Here is a 21709-nt window from a genome sequence, read left to right as displayed (position 1 = left end):
CCGTGGATGTACTAAATTCTTGTTCGACGGCGTTAAAATACATGACTTTGCACCTAGCTTGATGGAACGTTGCCTCATCTCGGTCTGTTTTGACTTCCAATTACAGGTGCACTCGGTTGTTAAATTTGTTTTTAACTGTGATTAATTTATTTTAATTAAGTGGCAGTAAAATCGCAACGTGGCAAAATCATCGATTTTCACCAAACTAATGAGGCGAATTAATTGCGCTTTCAGATGCAAAAAAATAAGAAAAGATTTCTTAGTGCGTGTACGGAGTGACCAACAAGAAAACAAATCAAGAGTGCTACCTCATCTTTTGTTTCATTGAAACGTCTGTCTCAGCTTAATCTTACACATATATATACTTGCTATACACAGTCGTTTTATTGGTTGCCTACCTCTCCAAAAATCAATTATTAATTAATTATTAATAATAATTAATGCTTTGTCTTCAATGGTAAAACTCATTTTACCACTTATTCTAGGATAATTGTTGCTTACAATTACAGGAAACGTCTTTTTTTCAAGGTTAACATCAACACCGTTGCTTTAAAACTGACGTTTCTTTGACATTTCACCTAAAAATCTGCTTACCAGTGGCGTCGTTTATTTTATAAATTTTCTCCATTATCAGATAATAATAATAAAATGCACAATTATATTTCCAACGTCTAAAATTCATGAGGTATTGAATGCTTATTTGTATAGGATTCCGCTACGACATGAACGATAATTTTCAACCTCTGATCTGATTTGTTAATTCTTTTTGATCACTTTGTACTCTTTATAATATCTTCACAAAAAAATTGCCCTCATATAAATTGTTTCATTCCTTTCATTTCATTTTCTATTTCACACTGGTAGCAATTTTATTTATTTCAACGATACTTTCTTTGTGTTTTCAAAATTAATACATATAAAAATTTGGAGACCATGATTTTTAAGAAAATTATATACTTAAACAAATCATTTAAAAAAATCTTTATTACAACATCAGGATGAATTTTGACATGACACTCTTGAAGGACACCCCTGCAAGCCATGAAACCTTGTCAATGTATGATTTAATCAACACACTCATCAAAAGCAAAACCACTGAAAGCATATTATTTACGTAGCAATGTTATTACTTATTAAAATTGATTCATTTTTTTCTTGGCGGTACTAAATCAAGGGTGAGTTGTTTGTGCTGTATGAATAGATACAGCCTTGGACAACTAGATAAGAAATTTCCAAGAACGGTTAACTCGTTCTGAGGCAGTTAATAAAAACACTTAAACATCTCTTGCACCTGAATTATTTTGAGAATATGTCAAGGACATGTTTTAACTTTTTATTGGCATAGGCAAAATATTCTTGAATATGTATACATGTTGTAAACTGTTTTTTTTAATTCTTAATAAAATATAAACAAAATAAAAAAATCGCACAAAATAGTTTTAATCGTTGTTCGCATAATAAATAATGTTCGTATACTTTGTCAATCGAGAGATTGGGAGATTTTAAATTGTATTAAATTAACCCAACACTACAAAATGCACTAGAATGCGTTAATTAGCACTCTGTGGCACTCCTCGCAAGCGCCTCGTGCCCTAAACCCGTGCATACTATAAAATGCTTCTTGTAAGCTTCGATTAATTCCTACATTCGTGTTCAGCCAATCAGAGCGCTTGCTTTCATCAAATCACAAATGTTTATTGCGATAAAAACGTCCTACTGCTCCTGTAAAATGTGAATAAAATTGCATGCTGTATTTGTTTTTAAATGGGATTACATGCTTTTTTTTAGTAATTCTGATAGAGATTTTAATTCTGAAAACAACTTGTGATACATTACAAGTATAACTTCACATAAAAAAAATAACACTAACTTTTGAAACAAATGACGAGCACCAAGCGAAAAGCTATCAAAATGCATTACGTTACAATGTAATAACTAAATTAAGGTAGCTGGAAAAACAAATGACAAATAATAACAAAGTGATTGCGCAAAGATACCGCCAATGTTTAACGCAAAATGGGACATAGACGACAGTAGCGTTTTTTTACTTTTTTTTTGTGAATTTTTGGTATTTAAGTGTATACTTGTGATACATTGTTGTTTTCAGAATAAAAATCTCTATCAGAATTACTAAAAAAAAAAATGTAGTCCCATTTGAAAAAAATTTTTTTTTGGCAGTTTACCCTTGAATACTTGAATTTATTAGGCCATTTTGTATCCTGTTAACAACCATTTAATTTGGTGTACAGATAATTAAAATCTTCCGATAAATAACAGACTCGTCTTCTTTTTTGGGGACACCCTGTATCTGATTATTTCCTTCATACATATAAAAAGCCGTAGTTGCTATGGTTTTTCTGGCATTTATATCGGTTAAATCTGAAACGTCAAAATTTGGCCGGGTAAATATCTGTGTCAAAATTTACTCGCTTCTGAATTTTTTGCAATCATTGTCAAAGATGTTGCAAATAATTCGTTTAAAATCTATTTGTTCATAATAATTCAGGAAATAAGCATTCCGAATACCCCGCTTGCATGAAAATAACCTGATTAAGTTTTGACGTTTTTTCAGTTTTTTGTCGCAACGTTTTGCTTAAAGAAATATTTCTGCATTTGGGATATTACTATCGATAAATTTCCCAATTTTTACTTAAACATTTTTGCTGTAGACAATTTTACTCGTTGATATTTGGGCATTTTTATTCAAAGGATCAACCCTCGAGCTAAAGCTCTCAGGCCTAACCAGAATAAAAATGCCCAAATTCAACTCCTAAAACTGTCAAAGCAAAAAGTTTTCGTAAAATTGAAAAATGTATCCAATAAAAAAATTAGGTTTTGTTATTTTACCTGCGATAAAATTATTCCTGCAAAAATTAATTTAAAAATAATTGGTCCCAAGACAGTTTACAGATGTTAATTATTAAGACCTGCCAACGAGGAACTAGAAAAATTAATCTGCAAGGTTCCTCAAGTTATAAATTACAGTTATATTGACAACATATCCTTTAGTTTAATTATTTTCTGCGGTTACATCGCATGTGACTAAACAGGAACACGTAAAAAATTAATTGTTGTAAAATGGTAAATAATAATAAAGATTCAGTTGCAAAATTTGCAATAAAAAGAAGTTTGCTTTTTTATTCGACAAAATGTTGTACATTGAATACTCAATTAAGAAACAAGTTATCAAACCAATAATTATGATTATTACTATTGCATTTAATTAATAACTATCCACTTTCAACAATGTAAAAAGAGACGAAATGGTAAAAGTATGCAACCAACAATACGTGTTGTGCTAACGGTTACGGTTACTCGATGCCGTTGACCACTCTTCAGTCGCAAATGAGCAATTGGTGACGTCATTGTTGTTTACATCGGCATCCACCTTGCAGTGATTGTGACCAATTCGTACCACCTCGCAACAAGACAAATGTAAATTCAGCTCTTCAGGTAATCGTAGAGTTTAGGAAAAGTATACGTTTTGCACGAGTCGAACAATCGAATTTGCTCACGCTCAATTGGACTTAATCCCGCGGTCAATTTGCAACCACGCCCACCAACAACAACACTCAAATTTTCTAGTGACTGCAGCAAACGCCCCAAATGTGTTGAGATGTCAGTGTTTGACGACAGAGACGCCTACAAAAGCAATCCCTACTTCCAGAAATCCGAGTACGGCGATTTTACACCGTTCTACATCACCGTCACGATCTGTACCATCTTGGGAGTGTCCATCTTCATCTTGAACATCGTTCTGGGGTGTTGCTCGCGCTACTCCGACTACTGGAACGACAGACACACCGGTAAAGACTCATTTCAAATAGTCCGCATTGGAAATTATAACGTGTTGTGACAATCTCAAGTCACGTCTTTGATTAGTTCGACCTAGATGTAAAAACTGACATAAACGCGACACTCACGATTGTAGATCTCTGAGTTGATGTAAATCTGTGTAGGTAACCGTTGGATAGCGTCTCTGTGGACCGCCACCCCGCATCAACAGCCCCCTTTGGATTACACTGAGTTGGAGGTGATAGAAGTCCCCACACAGACGGTGTACGTGCCGCCCCCGCCAGAGAAGGTGGAATATCGCGAATTGCAAAAGAGGGAGAGCGACATTTAACATGTTTCACGTGTACTGGCCGGCGACGGCGTGTTTGACCCTGTTTCTCATAGTCGGGGTCATAATTGTGCTGTTGCGTTGGGGACCGCGTTTCTGCAAGACTAGACATGTTGCACTGGATGTTGAGAGGGATTGGCAACAGCAAGCCTACGAGCAGAAAGTGTCATATGCCTAGTCTTGCACTGGAACATGTTTAGCGTAGGATTAGATGAATCACAGCTAACATAACCTCACAATTATGCACAATTAAAATGTCGTTAGGTTAATTGGAATGAACCTAACCTCATTTTGATTGTATTAGATTAGATTAAATATTGAGGTTAGGTTAACAACTGACTTGCCTAAGGCAAACTCATGATTGCAGGTGATGACAAGTTTTTCAAATTATCCAACAAAAGGGTTGTATCAGCATTTATTATTTCAAATATTGACGCTTAAAAAAATAACTAGTAGGGTAGGTCAGCCAAAATTGTTGCAAAATCTGCTCACAGCGTTTATCACAGAGCTTTTATGCAATTAAGTTTTCTGTAAAAAGGTAGCTCTTTGTTCTGTGCAGAAGAGCCATCAATTTGCTACTATTTTAAATAAGTTGTTCAATTGTTTGTTTCATAACATATGGTGAAGCCCATTCCATAATCTTAATAGATTTAATGACTCAGTTTTTACAATACTGACGTCACTCTATATTGCAAACATTTTTTATTATACAATTTATATGTAGTTATAGAAATTAGCTGGGCAGCCAAGCTGCAAAATTAAGTGCCTATATTATATACACCATATCAAATGATCTAAGACATGAAATTATTGGCCTAAAACCTAAAATATTTGTTGTGGAAAAAAGCACTTAGATTGTATTCTTATGATTTCAGATCCGTCCATTTTTATTACTTTTTTATAGATTTGTATGAAAATGAATAAAAACTACACAATTAGTTCTTCATAAATTTTTATTATGAGACCTGGCACATGTAAATAATACGATGTAAAAGTACAATGTTATTCTCAAAAAATACTATATCATCACGGTATAAATGGAACTCTATGTCATAAGCATAATACTCTTTTAAAAAGTAAAGCCACTGGGACAAACACAGTTTAATTATTATTACTTAAATTTTACCCAACATAAATGCATAATATGTATATTCCTGGAGTGCAGTTCTTCCATCCTTTAACTTTCCCATCTCCTGTGGACTTCTGGCTTTAGATCAACAATATGCACGTGCACAGCTTGATACTTTTCAAACTTTGGAGGAATGGGGCACAACTGATACTTGACCCTGTCCCCTGATAGAGGTACATATTCATCTTCAATGCTAAAAGCACGTTAAAATTCGTCACCCAATCTTACTTTCCTCACAACAGACTCACTCAGACACGTGAACAAAAATCTCTTCAGACCCATCTTCAGGCGTTATGAATCCGTGTCCCTTTTCCCGACAGAACGATTTGATTTCGCCGTACAAATTCTGCGTCTTTAAGATCCTCTCGCACCTAACGTGGGAACGACGAGCACGTTGTTTATTTACATTGATTTGCGTAATTTAAACAGACTTACGTTGATGGAGTTCTATTGCGTTTCGTTATCAACGGGCTGGGGATCAAATGAAGACTGGGTCCCGGGTGAAGTTCCTTATTGTCGCCGCTAGACATGTCGAAGATTCGATTTGCTAAAAACGCGTTGAAAGAAACGTAAAATTAAGGAAAATGCCGCCACCTGACAGATTGACACTTGTAAAATTTGACAGCGTCGTCCTTGAAGGGCGAAGGTTGCCAAGCGACGTATCAGAGGCGTGCGTTGCGGAAAATGGTTGCTAAAAATGAGACAAAAGCTTTAAAAAAATCATATGGCTGTATCGAATGTTAAAGAATGTTCTATTCGAACTTGTAATTTGTGTTTTTTCATTTTTTTGATAAGCACGGTAAGTTTGTGAATGTATTTTCAGTTTTTGAGTTGACGCCACTGACTGACAAAATCCTGAATGACAGTTGACAGTTCGACAGAAATGACATTTGACAGCCGTGACAGTTCTAGTAAAGAAAATTAAATTTTGTGTTCCAATATTGATTAATCTGTATCCAAAACCAAATAAAAATGTCGTTAAATGAACGGTAAGAACCAATCCAAAGAAAATGCTCTCGATTTAATAGGTTTACTGCAGGGTACAAGAAGAAATCGAAGCGTTAGAGGCTATTTTGATGGACGATATTTCAATTTCTTACAAAGAAGAGTGAGTTTTGCGTTAATTTTCCCCGAGATCTTTTTTTTTAATTTGGTTTCTTACAGCGGCTGCCCCGAACTAGTCAAATCTACGATATTTCCGTCGACTGCCGACGACACTGACAAACAATACGTTTGCGTTACTTTGGAAGTTAAGTTACCTGAAGAATACCCCGATTGTGAACCTGTTGTGCAATTAAGAAACCCAAGAGGCTTAGATGATACCACTTTGAACCACTTGTATAGGGCCATTAAGGATAAGTGTAATGAATTTGTAGGACAACCTGTCATATATGAATTAATAGAGGTGTGTCCATCAACTCATTTAAAGACCAAATATAATTTTCTTCTGTTCACAGCTGATACGTGAAAATTTAACTGAGAGCAACTTGCCCACTTGCCATTGTGCTGTGTGTCTGTATGGATTTTCTGAAGGTGACAGTTTCACCAAAACTCAATGTTTCCATTACTTCCATTCCTATTGTCTTGCAATGCACTTGATAACGACAGAAAAACATTTTGTTGAGGAACAAGAGAAACTTCCTGCTTGGCAGAAAAGCACCAAAGGATTTCAAGCGACTTGTCCAGTATGTCGTGAACCAATCAGCTGTGATGTTCAAGAACTGAAGAATGCTCTTCCACCGCGGGAACTCAAAAAAGCTCAAAATTTTCAAGTTACCAAAGAGTTGCAGATGCTGCAGGCGCAGATGAGGAAGCTCTTCATCTACCAGAAGAGCAGGGGGGGCATCATCGACGTGGAGGCCGAAGAGAACAAGCTGCTCCTCATCACGGAGTCTCCCGACAGTTCTCCCGGCGACGTGAGTGCGATATTTTGAATTTTTTGACGTTTTAAGAGTCGGTACCAACCTTGCCGATTGAAAGTACTAGAATTGCACGCTCTCGAGTCGTTCAGTCCACAGGACGTTTAGTTTAATTTGCAGGTTGGTCATAAAAATTTAATTTCTTTTTGGTTTGAGGCGGGAGAAAGAATAGTCGCAGGATTTAGTAAACATTTATTAATTCAATAACATTTTATAAAACGTATACCGCGTTTAGGTATAATTTTCGGTTTCAAAACGTTTAAAAAAATAGACGAAATGTCGATTTAACAAATGAGACCCTCTAAGTTTACATTTGATTCTAATTTAAATGTACAAAATGTAAAAATACAATAATACTGCCGCTTTCTGCACGAAAAGCGTGTCGTTGGGGGCGGTCGCGTCGCAAGATCTGGGCGGAACCCGCGACCATCGGGGGCGGGAGCGATTTTCGTGCAGATTTCAGGCACAATCAGGGGACTACAGTCATTTGGAGGATACAACAGAACGTTTCGCTCGCCCACGAAGAGAAAGCGCTTTTGCAGTCAGTCGTCGGTACTATTTTTGACACGATCTGTCCAAGTTTCGATGCGTTTCGTTGTCGTCCGCGCTCGTCTGACCAATGCAAGTGGGGGCGGCGGTGCGTGATGGTAATGTGTGCTGTTTTGATCAGGACCCAGGGCCCAGCCTGCCCCAGAGCGACACCGACGGGATCCTTCCCCGCAACCAGAGATGCGACCCGAGAAATAACTCAAGCAGGTGACCAAGGTGTTCAATGTCAAAAAACGTACGTGTCATATTGAAATTATACTCGTTTGGAAACTATCCGTTCTACATGTTTCTCTAGTGAAGGTATAAAATTACTTTAGGAATATGTAAATGTACTTTAATTTATTTTATAAAACTCATTATTAATAAATAGTATAGTTCAACGGAAATACTTGATTCCAACTACAGCCATGAATTTCTCGATAAACAGTTCTGAATCCAAAACAGCTATGTGTGCCGCTCTACCAATTAAAGCATTAGCCGTGTTTGGTAAGGCATGATGAATGTCGTATCGTACGAGGTTCACTTCTTTCTGAGCAATTATCGGAGAGATTATGTTGTGGACCATTTCGCGGTAGATCGCACCCTGGTCTGACGTGTCTTTGATTGATTCTTTGCACAGCTCGATCCTGGCGGAGTGGAGCGGGACATACCTGCAACACCACCGGACTTAAGCCCCCTCTCCACAACACATAAAATCCTCTGCGATTCAGTCTTTTCTCCTCTAAAAACTCCAACAAACATCGACAAGTCTAACGAGATTCCTACCGCTTGCAAAAATCCTACATTTACAATTAAAAAAACAAATGGTGGATTTAATGATAAAGGCAAGTGTATTAGTGTTTGAGCAATCGCACTATTAATTAGGTAGACTTGATACAACGTGAGGCGAAAACAGACATTAAAAAAAAGTTAGCCTAAGAGTGTCTTAAGTGTATTAATAAAGTTATGTAAGTGGTTTGTTTGCTTTAAAAAAAGACACTGATTAGTGATTACCATGAAATAAAAATGTTTCTCACATTTTTTTATAAGGGGGAAGTTTACAGACACGAGCACAGCAAGTGTTGTAATCCCAAGCGTAAAAAAGTGTTTTATGCACAAGTGCTGACATAATTTTTTGCAACATCATTGCCACCAAAATTAAATTGTTACGAAAGTAATTGTTTAGAATCATAACGTTCATTTTATGATAGGAGATGGAAAAATTAACTTAACCTTTATAGACCTAAATTGTCAAATTCAAGGTCGGGCAACTGTACCGTGAAGGATCGAACTTTTGCTGAAAATGTCATTTGTGCTAAAATGTGAAGTTACGGTTGTGACCTTTGGTAATAATTTGTTTGCTCGTAGAAGTCTTTTACAACCCAAAAAGTTATTAATAATAATTAGATATGGAATACATTTTTATTTACAAAGAATCGGATAATTCGCCGCAAATGACGCAAGGACTTGTCAAAATTGTCATTTGTTTGAAATTGTTCCCACTAATAAAAAATGAAAACACCCATTGGCGTGGCTAGTAACTTTATCACTAGTGCCAACCTAACGCCACTTTGACAATTCGGCAGGAGATATTTTTTATTTCTGTCACCACTGCGAAAACAAACCAAGAAAATACTTCCTCAGAGATTGACGTTGCAGCAAATGCGACTATTACAACTTCGACACCAGTGAAATAACGACAAAACTACCGTGCATGACACTTTACCGCACTAGTGTGCAACGAACAATATTTCATTTTAATTTTGCAAAATATCCAATTACGCAATGCATTGAATGTAATTTTGCTCTTGCCTCTGTCAAAAAAATCCACCGAACAAAAACACATCGACCTGACCTACCTGTCTTGACCCGAGCCGCACAACAGTACGTTTTTGAAATGATGCAGAGTACTCTTCTGACTCAGTCTGTACAAAAACGACTGACGGGTGTCGGCGGAGTCCTTCAGACAGAGCTGCAGAAGCGACCCTGATTTTTTCCATTTCTGCATGAACCACATTCCTGCAAAAACAACAGTCAGCGCTTCACCCGGTAGGAAAATGGCGCGATTACCCATATTGACTAATCCGCTACTGTTGTACAAAGTTCCCAGATGTGGTCCAGAGAGTGATAAGAAAGTATGCAGTCTTGGTAGTAGAAATTTCATCTGGGGCCTCGTTAAGGCAGATCTAATAATAACGTTACCTAGAGAGTGGCCCACGAAGCTTATCCTCGTAGGCCGGATGCTACTCGTATCTAAATAGTGTAGGATCTCGCTGACGAGTCTAGAAAATTCGTTTCGTAACGCTCGCTCGACCGGTCCGACCGTCAAATCGACAAAGGCTCGACGGATACGCAACGTTTGTCGATTTGACGGAGCGTCTGTCTCGATGGTCGTTACCTGTCGGTCATCGTGTCGAAGTCGCTGAAAGTGTCTCCTTGGTTTCGTTCCGACATGAGGAAGTCGAGATACGCCCCCGGAAGCCCCAACTCTAGGTACGTCTTGACCAGGCGCAAATCAGCCGAATTCCCGTCTAGGCCGTGCACGCACACAATCAAATGCATTCCTTCAGGCGAAAATATTCGGAACTCGTCGCTTATGTGGAAATACGGAATAGTCGAAGCGAACGACGTAAAATCGGAATACAAGATCCCGGGGAAATTTAATTGACTTTTGAACTCATTTTTGGCGCGCAGAAACGCCTTCTCCGATTCGGACTTCGATCCTTTGTTGATGTGATATTCTGCAACAATCGAAATATCTAGTCAAGTGGAGCGGCACACGCGCTGTCAATACAAAAGAATTCTTTACGACTCGTTAATGGTCACGGCGACACGAAATTTAACAACTGTTTTCTTCAGATGCTCACCGTCTGATTCGTTCGTTGTTTTATCTTCGTCGAGGTGGCCGGGTTTCCTGTCGAGGGTGGTCTGAGTGTCCACCACGTGGTACAGGATGTTGTCAACGGCGTTGATTTCCTCTTCGTTTGTGCCGTTCGTGACCGAACTGGATGGCGAATCTAAGTCTCTAAATTGTTTAGGAGGCGGTAAAGCGATATCGTCGCAAATATTACTTTGATTAAATTCACAGCCTAAAACAACCACAAACAAGTCTCAACCACGGTCCCAACAATCAGATTTTCTGCATTACTGGTTGCCTACCCGTTTTGTGTTTTCTACCGAAAACTTATTCCAAATAAATTATCTCGTACAAATCAAAGAGTGTTTCATTATTACATTTTCCCACGCTCAATAATAATTATTAAGCCCAATCAATACATTTTGTTGATTGCTTTTGCGACGTAGTAGACAACCAACAATACACGCCAAACTGTACCTTTGTTATTTAAGGAAAATTCCTTGTCGTACTTCGTATTCTTCCTGTAGTGCCCGTTCGTGGCGGCGTCGAACTTGCCCTTGCCCCCGTTCCTCTTGTCCTTCCTGGTGGATCGCCTGGGCTCCCCCGGGAGGTTGAGTATCTTCCTCTGGATGCTGTCAATGTTGGTGAGGAGAGCGCTGGTAACGGGATTGCCGGCGTCCGTGCTGGAAGCGACCGAGCTGCTCCTGGATGTGATCCAGCCGCTCTGTTCGCTCGTGGCGGAGGATGAGGAGGAGCTGCTGTAGTACTTCATCTCGGGGTAGTGCGTCCGCTCCACTTTGGGCGTGATATTGGGCAGTGATTCCGTGCCCGAGAGTACGAGAGGAGAGGCGCTTTCCCCCAAACACGAAGTACTCCGGACTTTTCTAACGCCAACTACGCTACTAAATAAAGCTTCGCTATTTGACCCTGTTTGCTTTTTCGACGATAGGCTCTCGGTCGAGCTGCTGGTCGAGCCGATCTCGAAGTTTTTGCCGTTGGGGCAGCGCTTCGTCTTCGATTTGCCCTTTTGATTGTAAGTTTTTGTACTTTCTAATACTGAAGGGTGGGCCGAGCCGTTCACCTCGGTCAGGTTGGCCCTCCGCTTGGTCACGAGCGAGTTGAACTTGTTCGCCTCGCTCACCTTCTTCTTCGGCGAGAAGAACTGCATCGAGTTCGAGCGGAAGATGTTCTGGGTGCTGTCGGTCGAAGTGTGGCTCAGCGACTTGACGATCTTCTGGCACTTCTGCTTCGTCAAGTTTTTGATATTGAACTGCTTGTACTTCTTATCTAAAATATCGACATCTATTTGATTTAAATCTATGGACGAATCGGCTGCGCTCGTTGCCACTTTCCGAGCCTTCCTGCCGAGATAGTAGCTTGAACAGTTGCAGATCGGTTGGCTGTAGTCTTGTCTTCTCTCGTCGAAGACGTAGATGCGCTGATTGCCCATGTTGTGTTCGCTCGCGACGTTTTTTAGTTTTGATTCGTTCTTATAAAAATTCGCTTTGTCGTGCTGGTCCTTCGTGTAATAGTCGTTTTGGCCGAATATGTTACCTAATGAATAGTGTATGCTATTTCTTGAACACATTTGTAGTTGATCTAGGGATTTACTATGTCTAGCGGGTATGGAATTTAAGGGATCCTCGTAATTATACAAATCCGCATTGACCAGAGTCTTCTCCGAACATTTACGCATTTCCCACAGATTTTCGATGCCGCAAGAACACTGAGAGTCGATGATCGTCTTCGACCTCTTGAACGGAGTCGCATCTACAAACAAACCATCATTTTCACAACAATTCTGGCGGATGCGCCGGTCTTAACATCCCCCGAATCAAATTGAGGTTATGTCAAACGTATACGTCAAACCTTGAACACGACTCGAACGATCGATAAGTCTAGAATTTCAAAATGTCAAACTAAAAAACGCAAAACTAAAATTTTTTGCCCCAAAACTGACAAATACACAACCAACTCTTGCATAATTTGTTTCCGTTCAATAAAAATGCTATTGATTATGATGAAATCGATCAAAATGATTTTAATGTAGTCGTACCGGTCGAATTGACAATCTGGCTTACGCTACTGCCCCCTGGTGGTGCGAATTACGTAACACTTGGAAGTCTTCTTTTGATATTTACCTTTTTTAGGTAGCAGATCGTCGCAGCTCCGTTTGTCGAAGTCGAAGGGGTCCTGGTACTGGTCTTCGAAAATGACCGGCATGGTGGTGTTGTCGCCGTCGAGTGCGGCGCAGTGCACCGGCAGAGAGGGCAAGCTCTGCATGTACTTGGACCTCTTGGCTATCTCGGCCACCAACAGATAGTTCTGGTAGTTGGTGTCGAAACAGCCGATGGCCGAGCGTCTGGGGTTATACACGAGAAAAAACAGCTCGGCAAATCTCTTGACCCTCAGATTGTGATGCTTTTTGCTCAAGTGCTGCTGCACAGTGGTCTTACAGCTAAAATTCAGCAGGAAATAGTTCCACAGTCTTATGTTGTCGGCGCACAACTCCGCTAGACAGGAACTGTTCGGTGCCGGAATCTGCTTTTTGACAGACTGAAAAATGGGGGCGGCGTGAGAGCGGCGGTTCGGAAGGGGAGGAGAGGCGACTTACTTTTCTGGAATCGTACCTGTGCGGTTTCATTATTAAAGTATCGTAATTTTCAGATAAAGTTTCTTCTCTCTGCATAAATAATATCTTATATTCTTTAATAGTAGTTTTTAAGTTATTGCTAGCATCTAATAGAACATCACGTGCTTCTAAATGTACTTGTGGAGATTCGTTAATTTTGCTATAAATCTTATGACTACTCACTGGAAGGACGGGATCCGTTAATGAAGAACAATGTGCCGAACGAATTTTACTCCACGATTTCGAGGATTTCGGAGCGCTGGAACAGAGCAGCCTTCAGTCGACATTTTTCACCTCACCGTTCGCTTACCAGCTCTGCATGTACCGAAGGATTCCTCGTCTGCAACAACAACACTTACTCCCAAAACTCCACCGCGTCTTCTACTTACTTCATCGAAGGCTGGTGCAGAGCCGTCAACACCGCATGGATCGTCAGCGAAATGGCCGACAGGTGGAAATAGTCGAACAGAACGGGCAAATGGTAGTGCAACCCCTCCGCCGGCGACATGTTGAGCTGGAGGGTGCGCGACGACACCATCACCATCGAGACCGGAGAAGTGTCGCTGAACCACAGCTCCAGCACCAGAGAGAACTCGGCCCTCTCCAGCGACTCCTTCAGGTTATTTCCGTCGACCAACATGTGGCACCTGAACAGAACCACATCTTTCAGGGACACTTCTTCGTTCCGGTACAGGATCTGGAAGGGACGACAGGCGCCGTAGTTGCCGAGGACGATGGCGGTCCCCAATCCGGCGCTCACTTCCGGCGTCGTCACTTCCACCTCGACGCTCAGCTTGGAGGAGACGCGCAACGAGCAGCGGACTTGGTACATCCTAACGTCAAAGACATTTTTGTAGCGCTATAAATGAAGCCGAGCTGCTCCCAATAGAACGAGATTGCATCTCCCCTACAACCGTCGTTGACTGTGTTTGGGGTCTCCTCGAGGGTCTTTGCCGCCTCCTAAATCAACTTCAATTCGTCAACGCAGCGATTGCATTGTGAACAACGTAATCTCGATCTATTGGGAAAACCACGCGAGGGCTTTCTTACACGCGTGAAGTTAGATGTGAATCAGATTTTCAAGAAAATAACAGAATGTAAGGAAGGTTGTGTTAAAATTTGGTACCGCAATTACTAAACGCTTGTTTAGTCAACAGTCTAACTGATTTAAATTGGTTTTAAGCGGTCGTAATTGGTAGATTTGAGATTTTTATGACTGACGTTCAGTTGAACGAACCAAGAACAGACTTACCCTCTTTGAAACAAATCGACATTGTAAAATTTGTACAGTTCCACGGAAAATTCTATCGTCGATTGAAGCTCACTCATAATAATTTTGCATTCAGTGGTTTGGTTCTACATTCCTGCAAAAAGAAACGTTTACTGATTGGATTTTTATTGGAAAAGTACATTTTCGACGTAAATTGTGGAAATAATGGCCAAATGATGTTTGAAATTATCGCATTGTTAGTTGATAAGCGTGATGGGGCAACGATAAACATTAGTGACGTCAAAAATAATAAAAAATTAATGTCTCGATTTATAGTGGAGAAAAAAAGATTGGGTAGATTTTTGGGCGTCGTTTAAACTGAAAGTGCTACCAACGACGCAAACACGCAATTTTAGGAACTTTCACGGTTTCAATTTTTAAGTTGTCGGACACTGTCAGTGACACCCGCCTACTTTGTTAAGTCAAAAAAATTCTTAATAAATACCAAAAAGTAAGGCTCAGCTGCAGGTGTAAACTGCAATTGGTGTTTCACAGAGAAGGAGGGCAAAGGAGAATTTCTAAAAAATCGACACCCAGGTTAAAACAGGTACATTCTTTTGTTATGCGGACTCGGATATTGATTATGCACATATTAAACCATTCCATTCATTCCAGAAGCGTCGATTGCGGGAGGGGGGCCACCGGTACTAGTTGCAATAAAATACCTCGAGAATTTGTATGTTTTTTCTAGTAGAATCTTCATAAATATTGATCATCGTAGTGGCCTTGTGTAGGTCAACTCATATACAGAGTGAGTCATCAAGAAAAAAGAAATCAAAGGTGAACCGTGGGCATAATACGCAAGTGTTTGTTGTTTCCAAAATTCGAAAAACTGTGGCTAGCTACACGGTGGTGTGGTAGGGCAGGACAACAATTGCAAATTAAAAAAAATCAAGTTTTTGACAGTTCTGGGATTGGTAAATGTCAAAAGTGTTGGTGGTTCAAGGGGAGTTTTGTGTGGCCCAGTTCATGAACAGAATGAGTCGCTAAGTTAGCAGGTGTAAGATAAAAGTTCGAGTTGGAACAAGTCCTTCGTTTTGAATGAAAATAAGTAAGAAAAAAATTGTTGAGGTTATGTTTGAGTTTTGAGTTGAAAAATGAGACATTTTGATTTTGGAGGTCTATTTGGTAGCAGAAGGTCCGAGAATTGCGGTGCGCAATCAGTAAATTGCCAACTTGAACAGTGCAGATGTTGGGAAATGAAAACATCCGTCTAGACAAACGCAGTTAGATTTAAAAGTTGAGGTCGTCCATCAAAGACGTACAGAAGCGGATAGGCGAGCGCGTAATCCGGCACCCACTCGATAAATCACGATGTTTGCATTGAAAACCGAAAATACCTGCGGCGGCGGCCATTTTCGCCGCTATTGAACCTTCCGGATTGTAATTAGGCGTCCGATCGATAACGCAATTTCCAAATTAACAATTACAATCGCGAACCATCAATCACGATTCGAATGGGAAGAAAATATGTAAAGATATGCGCATAAAGTGTCGACGTTATTACCTACACCTCCGAATAAAAGTTTCACCTCGTACCTTGTATTTTATCGACCTGCGGCTCAATTTGTATGATTGGTACAGGATTCGCCACGCTTCGGCCGCAACAAACTAAGAAAAAACAACCATAAATTGCGGCACACACGAAGGAAATAAAACAAGAACGAAGACGCGACGGAATATGGCGGATTGCCAGCTTTTTCCACTAATTAATGTGCGCTGTACTATTCTTCTTTGAACTGTAGTAACGATGGCGAACAAATGTTTTCGAAAAGGAAACGGAAATTTTTACACGGGACCGGTGAATCATCCAAAAACTAATCTCATTATGTTTCGGAGCTCTACTGTTGTGATCTCTGTTTATCTAGCTTGCAGCGCGCAGCAAACGCAGTTATCCAAAAATAAAAGAGATTTTAAAATACAGATATACAGAGTGGACTGCGGAAAATGAATGATGTAGGTAACACAGATATCTCTAATTTTGACTTCACTGTTTGTCAACGTTAAGAAAATTAATTTGGTTCATTTCAAGAGTTTTTGCTGAACTTTACAGGATTCAGATATTGCGCGAAACATAAAAATTGTAATAATTCTGTGCTGTGGAAGTTTGTTATTAATTTTGTGGACCGGTAATCCTGTTAAATTTATCATTATTGCATAGTAATAATAAAGTTTTAAATATGCAAATGGAATTTTGCATATGCAAACTACTCCAAAATTTCATAATCTATTATTTATTATTCAACATAAAATAATGAATGCATTTTTTATATGTTAATTTTGCAATATTCTCTAAAAATCTTGTAAAGTCACAAAACCTGAAGGTAATGGTGGGAAGAAGTTTTGATTAGTGACAAGATTTTGATAACTTCGCAGAAGAAACTGGAAGAATGTCAAGAATAGCAACTTACTTAAAAAACATATTTTATTTGCTAATCCGCTTTATATTTTGGCACCAAGAAATCAAAAATGACATTTGCACAGCTTCGAACTATGCTTGACAGTTTTTCTCATTGAAAACAGAAAATTATCAATTAAAAAAGTCTGTATTTTCAGTCCACAATTTTTACTTATTCGGTGACAAAAATATGTATAGTCGTTTTCAACGACATCCGTGCTGTCAGTGTCATTTTTAATATGTTTGTGCAGATTGTACATACAAATTCATAACCAGGATTCAGAGTATAAGCAAATCCTAGTTAAAAAAATTTCAAACAAGAAATTGAGGTTATGGTAAAAGAAAATTGCTATTTCGTGAAACATCAACAATAAATAATAAAACTCAGTCTTCAACATGGTGTAAAACATGGTTAAGCCAGGTCATCCTCGGAATCCAAATCAGACTATATGGTTTCTTTGATTTGTTTGAAATTATAGAATAATCTGAATTTGTCAATTTGCCGCGTCAAGCTAAATTGCCAAATTAGGAAATTCAAAATTACTAAACTGAAACAGCAAATAATGCCAACATACTGTCATAGTGACAGTACGGATGTCACTGAAAACGACTATATTAGAAACTGAACAAGAACAAATGTCATCACAACAGTCAAAAATGACAGTAGTTTGCCGATTTTTGGTTTAAGCAAAAACATTTGACATTGCTAGATGTTAAAAATGACAACTATTGATTTCGGAAATCACAATAGTTTTGTATTGAAATATATATCGGCAAATTTAAGAAAACAAGTCGCTACATTGGTAGTTGTCAAATGGAATAATTTTTTATCACTTGTCAAAATTTAAAAAAAAATGTTGAAGTGTGTTCTTTACTTCGTATCAACAGAAATTCACATTATTTTCAAAATTACTTCTTAGCTTACTGCAGTAATAAATTGCTCGCTAAGAAAATTATAATACAAATAATACCGACAAATTTTGGTACGTACCCAATTACATATAAGGTGCTACGAACTCGACAAATGTCAAAATTACAATTACTATTATTACAATTATTTTGACATTTCTTGACAAGTCAAAAGGGACAAACTGTTAATATTTTTGGTAATTGTTCACTTTAACTACTTCTGGGGAATTTTCGCCTTTTTTCTGGCTAGACAGCCTCAGGGCGTCCTCCTATATCGTGTCCCACCATTCAAACCTTGTACAAATGCCTTTTTTTTCTCTCTTGTTGTATTTCAAGGTCGCGCCAAGTCTTAGTATAACTAAAGGGTAAGGAAAATTTTCATTTGCACAAGGTTTGACTGGTGGGAAACGATGTAGGAGGACGTCCTGAGGCTGTCTAGCCAGAAAAAACGCGAAAATTCCAGAAGTAGTTAAAGTGAACAATTACCATATTTTTGCTTATATTTTGTAAATCAAAAAATTTAGTATGTACCTAATAAAATATTGACAAACCTGAGATGCAACGTTGTTTAATTTCCAGGAGTCGTCGCACTTTTTCGACACGACAAAAAAAAACGTTATTTTTTCACAAATAAATTAGCATCGATTTTATGGATGTACTTATTTAATAGTCCTATAATTTTTGTGCAAAGTGCGTCAGTCGGTCGACTCTCCCATAAAACTTTACCGACAGTAAAGTTTGTTGTTGTCGTTTCGAAAACCAGTTTAACAAAACGCATTAGTTTACCCGTTTGCCATTGAAAAAGACGGCAAGCGACAGCCTCCCACACTTGAAATTCAAAAACGCTAATGAATAATGAAAGAGCCGAATCGCGTGGATTCCATTATGAAACGGATGCACCTCGACCAATCCTCCATCGACGACTCATTCATAACACCATAAAAATACGCCCGGTGCGATCCACACTCCGAGCACGAGTCAGAAAAAATAAACGTTCGCGCTCCCAAAAATAATAAATTTTTAAAGCGGCCGCCGCACCAAAAGGCTCAAATTAAACTGAAACACATTTAGGTCAAGAGAGCTGCAAAGGGCACGAGGAACGTCCCACCACCTGAGAGCTGCGTTACGACCCTCTCGAACGAACGCCGGCGACGTCCCGCCGCCCCCGGCCCTCATCAAGCCATCCGCGGATTCGGGGGCGCTTCGAAAGGTTAAACGGGCTCGCTTCCTGCAGGAATTGATCACACAACACAGACACGACGATCACTCGCGAATCGGTCGATCAATTAGGGTAGGTCGCAGCAGGACAGGGGGCTTGCTTTCCTGCCGAAACCGCCACACAGGCAGCAAATCTAAAAATACACTCACCACACGGTTTCCATCGACGGCGGGGCCCACGTCTGTGCGACTCTCGATCGGACTCAACAGTTTTGATTAATGTTCACGTTCGAATCGGTAATTTTGATTAAACGCAGGCACTGTATTTGCAACTATTATGTAAAGAATCCGAGAGCGTGCAGCTCTATCCAGGCAACCAAGTTATCACCCCTGTCCTATTTTATGGCACTGTTAGGCGTTCACCCAGAGCGCAGAGACCTTGCGCAGTGAAGGAGTAGTAAAGCTGTCATAAAACGCGGCCGTAATTTATTTATTTATCTGTTACGTATTTAGTGCGACTTTCGGAATATGCAGGTGGGCCGGGGGCGGCGCCCGAGACGCCCGCAACCGTCTCCAAGGATCGCCCGTCTCGCCGCCAATTTCGAATGGCGACGTTGCGCACTCGAAACGCTCTCGTACGTTTCGAAAGCGAATGGTGACCGATAACGGCGCTCGAAATAGACCGGGGGCACGGTGACGGCGTGGGGACGTCACTGCGAAAAATTATGCACATAAATGCGTCTTTTCTAAATTGGTTTTGCAAGGCGACCGCTCGAAATGGTGTTGCTTTGCTTGCTTACGTCAATGGACCTCTCTTCATTCTTCGACTGACCAACTTTGACGGCCTCCTTAGGTGCGACTACGTCTTTGTTCCATCAATGGCGAATTGTTAAGGATCTACCGGTTTTTTACTGGGTCTGGCCCGACGGAATTTTTTTCAAGAGTACAATGTGCTTCAATAAACAAAAACAATGCGCGAAGGGAAAAATACTGGAGTCTCTTGTAGAGTGATTGTGGAATTACCAAAACGTAACCTTCAATACGATCTTCTTTGCCAAAAATGTTAAATTAAAGCCGATCAGAACCATTTTTTCTTTTGTCTGGTCCCAATATGGCCGCCCAACGTCAACATGTTTTTTCACATGTTTATGTATTTTTCATAGACCAAGTTCTTTTTAATATAAATAAATCAATGTTAAATGTACTCCTGAAGGAACCTTTTTTGATTTGTGGATCTGGCACTGCTTACCCAAAGACTACAAATGTCATTGGCAAGAGTTATCACATGACCTCCGGTATGCGTCAAATTTGACATTTTATTTATCTTTTTCGAATCTCTCCACTGTAGGTACTGTTGAAGGTCTTAAATATCTTTCAATCCTGCCAGAAGCGCGCCTCATTGCTTCTTTCAAATTATCACGCTGTATCTTGTTGACACTGGCACTATAAATATTGCAAAAAGAATAAACACACGTGCAGTTCCTACATTATAAAATTTACTGTAGTTTCCTTGTGACAACAACGTTTCGTGAAAATTTTAACACAATAATTGTTGGTTACTTTTTATTGGAGTTGGTCGATTCCACATCGACTTTTTTGCGTTCTAAGCATAAAGTAATTTATTCAGTAGCAGAGTTGTCCATTATTATATGTACAAAACGTGGTTAAAAGTATCGAAAAATGTCTAGACGGGTTTTTGTCGGCTTCCGTTGCATGTTTTACTGTTGACTGTTGTTTGATGTGAGTGAAAACATTTCTACTAATGCCTGGAAAAGTCACAGGTTATCTACAAATCGGAGAAAATTGCATAATTAGTGAAGCAATTAGAACCAAGTTATTAAATGATGTGTCTTCAAATTGGCTTGCCCCTGGAAGCGAATATGTACTTTAAATCTGTCTTACTCTTGGACTGAGTTCTAACGAAGCGGAAGTGGGTTTTAATTTGAAATTAATTATTTCTTCTTCAAATTGTCCTCATATAAATTATCTCCAATTGTATACGTAATGACAGTTCTAGTAATGCCATGAATCATTTCGAAATGTCACTTGCATTTTCATCATGAAAGTAAAAAGAATAGAGTTAATTCTATGGTTGCGATTATTGCTTTTCACTGCCTGGTGTAAGTTGTGTTTTGGTTGGAGGTTGAAGTCTTGTTGAGGGACTCAAAATTTGTCAAATATCAAAAACGTCAATTGTAAGCCGGTGTAAAGCTGAAAGGTCAACTTTTTTCTGGTCAGTATATTGTAACAAACTCTACTTGATAGTAAATAGACAAATTCTAAAAAAAAAATAAAAAATAATTTTCAAAAACTTCCGTCATTTTCATCGCGTAACCACTCCGTATGAGCCATCTTGTCACGTGTCAGGTTCGCCCTGTCAAATTTAAATGTATTTGTTAAGTGTCGAGTTTTACGTGATTGAAGAACGATGCAGCGGAAAAATGTGTCAATTTACGTTGTAGACAAGTAAGGAAAGCGTCTTGTGTCAAGACCGTTTCATAAGGTGCGTACTTTTTAATTTGTTTTTTGAGGTTATGAAATTGAATTATTGCGGCTTCCGCACCAACTGCGATATACTTTTTTGCGCTTTTTGACGAGCAACTAATTAAATTTTTTGTTTCTGAAGGACACGATTTACGCCATGTCAATTCATTACTTTTGAATACAGTGTGAATCAAAAAATTTAATATAAAGTACGTCTTCTAAGACACACCGTGAGGGATCTACTTATTAACATTCATTTGCTCTAATATGTTGGTTAATAATATCAAAAAGGTAATAATAAT

The 21709-nt window shown here is 39.2% G+C and overlaps 5 protein-coding genes across 11 annotated transcripts; 3 read left to right on the top strand and 2 right to left on the bottom strand.

Moving 5' to 3' along the window:
- Window positions 1–3310: 3310 nt before the first annotated feature.
- wrm1 (wurmchen 1) lies at window positions 3311–4126 on the top strand. The gene is made up of 3 exons (XM_069062199.1): window positions 3311–3453; window positions 3586–3806; window positions 3960–4126. Exons 2-3 carry the CDS (start codon window positions 3617–3619, stop codon window positions 4124–4126), a joined length of 357 nt encoding a protein of 118 aa, XP_068918300.1. The 5' UTR covers window positions 3311–3453; window positions 3586–3616.
- A 1-nt stretch (window position 4127) lies between these two features.
- Window positions 4128–5061, top strand: wrm2 (wurmchen 2). The gene has a single exon (XM_069062201.1). It carries the CDS (start codon window positions 4128–4130, stop codon window positions 4299–4301), a length of 174 nt encoding a protein of 57 aa, XP_068918302.1. The 3' UTR covers window positions 4302–5061.
- On the bottom strand, window positions 5059–5890 carry LOC138141480 (cold shock domain-containing protein CG9705). Its single transcript, XM_069062198.1, has 3 exons — window positions 5688–5890; window positions 5501–5623; window positions 5059–5445 (listed from the first exon to the last, which is right to left on the bottom strand). The coding sequence occupies exons 1-3, from the start codon at window positions 5780–5782 to the stop codon at window positions 5301–5303; spliced, it is 363 nt and encodes a 120-aa protein (XP_068918299.1). The 5' UTR covers window positions 5783–5890; the 3' UTR covers window positions 5059–5300.
- Window positions 5891–6089: 199 nt separating this feature from the next.
- On the top strand, window positions 6090–10701 carry LOC138141478 (E3 ubiquitin-protein ligase RNF25). 2 transcript variants are annotated; one of them, XM_069062193.1, is made up of 5 exons: window positions 6090–6241; window positions 6292–6360; window positions 6417–6657; window positions 6710–7168; window positions 10559–10701. In XM_069062193.1, exons 1-5 carry the CDS (start codon window positions 6225–6227, stop codon window positions 10571–10573), a joined length of 801 nt encoding a protein of 266 aa, XP_068918294.1. In that variant the 5' UTR covers window positions 6090–6224; the 3' UTR covers window positions 10574–10701. The 2 variants fall into 2 exon arrangements, with proteins under 2 accessions (XP_068918294.1, XP_068918293.1); XM_069062192.1 differs by lacking the exon at window positions 10559–10701 and adding an exon at window positions 7842–8100.
- On the bottom strand, window positions 7351–19526 carry LOC138141476 (protein FAM135A). 6 transcript variants are annotated; one of them, XM_069062189.1, is made up of 13 exons: window positions 19134–19526; window positions 15998–16069; window positions 14441–14552; window positions 13578–14021; window positions 13499–13528; window positions 13171–13447; window positions 12698–13112; window positions 11034–12326; window positions 10567–10788; window positions 10098–10440; window positions 9770–9981; window positions 9559–9718; window positions 7351–8370 (listed from the first exon to the last, which is right to left on the bottom strand). In XM_069062189.1, the coding sequence occupies exons 3-13, from the start codon at window positions 14515–14517 to the stop codon at window positions 8097–8099; spliced, it is 3747 nt and encodes a 1248-aa protein (XP_068918290.1). In that variant the 5' UTR covers window positions 14518–14552; window positions 15998–16069; window positions 19134–19526; the 3' UTR covers window positions 7351–8096. The 6 variants fall into 6 exon arrangements, with proteins under 6 accessions (XP_068918290.1, XP_068918291.1, XP_068918288.1 ...); XM_069062190.1 differs by lacking the exon at window positions 15998–16069 and having other exon boundaries at window positions 13171–13239; window positions 13372–13447; window positions 19134–19525; XM_069062187.1 differs by lacking the exon at window positions 19134–19526 and adding an exon at window positions 18317–19094.
- Window positions 19527–21709: the final 2183 nt, after the last annotated feature.

The sequence above is a fragment of the Tenebrio molitor genome, chromosome 1 (genome assembly GCF_963966145.1).
Source record: "Tenebrio molitor chromosome 1, icTenMoli1.1, whole genome shotgun sequence".
In the NCBI taxonomy this organism is placed as follows: Eukaryota; Metazoa; Arthropoda; class Insecta; order Coleoptera; family Tenebrionidae; genus Tenebrio; species Tenebrio molitor.
The sequence above is the reverse complement of the archived record's forward strand: the minus strand, read 5'-3'. Positions and strand labels throughout refer to the sequence as shown.

Bases quoted from the DNA above. Each gene is read 5' to 3' on its own strand.
- wrm1 (XM_069062199.1), top strand. From the start codon at position 3,617: ATGTCAGTGTTTGACGACAGAGACGCCTACAAAAGCAATCCCTACTTC. The intron at 3,807-3,959 runs GTAAAGACTCAT...AAATCTGTGTAG, and splicing joins CTGGAACGACAGACACACCG to GTAACCGTTGGATAGCGTCT.
- wrm2 (XM_069062201.1), top strand. From the start codon at position 4,128: ATGTTTCACGTGTACTGGCCGGCGACGGCGTGTTTGACCCTGTTTCTC.
- LOC138141480 (XM_069062198.1), bottom strand. From the start codon at position 5,782: ATGTCTAGCGGCGACAATAAGGAACTTCACCCGGGACCCAGTCTTCAT. The intron at 5,624-5,687 runs GTAAGTCTGTTT...TTCCCACGTTAG, and splicing joins CGCAATAGAACTCCATCAAC to GTGCGAGAGGATCTTAAAGA. The intron at 5,446-5,500 runs GTGAGTCTGTTG...ACGTGCTTTTAG, and splicing joins ATTTTTGTTCACGTGTCTGA to CATTGAAGATGAATATGTAC.
- LOC138141478 (XM_069062192.1), top strand. The intron at 6,361-6,416 runs GTGAGTTTTGCG...GGTTTCTTACAG, and splicing joins TCAATTTCTTACAAAGAAGA to CGGCTGCCCCGAACTAGTCA. The intron at 6,658-6,709 runs GTGTGTCCATCA...TTCTGTTCACAG, and splicing joins TCATATATGAATTAATAGAG to CTGATACGTGAAAATTTAAC.
- LOC138141476 (XM_069062189.1), bottom strand. From the start codon at position 14,517: ATGAGTGAGCTTCAATCGACGATAGAATTTTCCGTGGAACTGTACAAA. The intron at 9,982-10,097 runs GTAACGACCATC...CGAATTTTCTAG, and splicing joins TTCGACACGATGACCGACAG to ACTCGTCAGCGAGATCCTAC. The intron at 8,371-9,558 runs GTAGGTCAGGTC...GTGGTGTTGCAG, and splicing joins TGCGGCTCGGGTCAAGACAG to GTATGTCCCGCTCCACTCCG.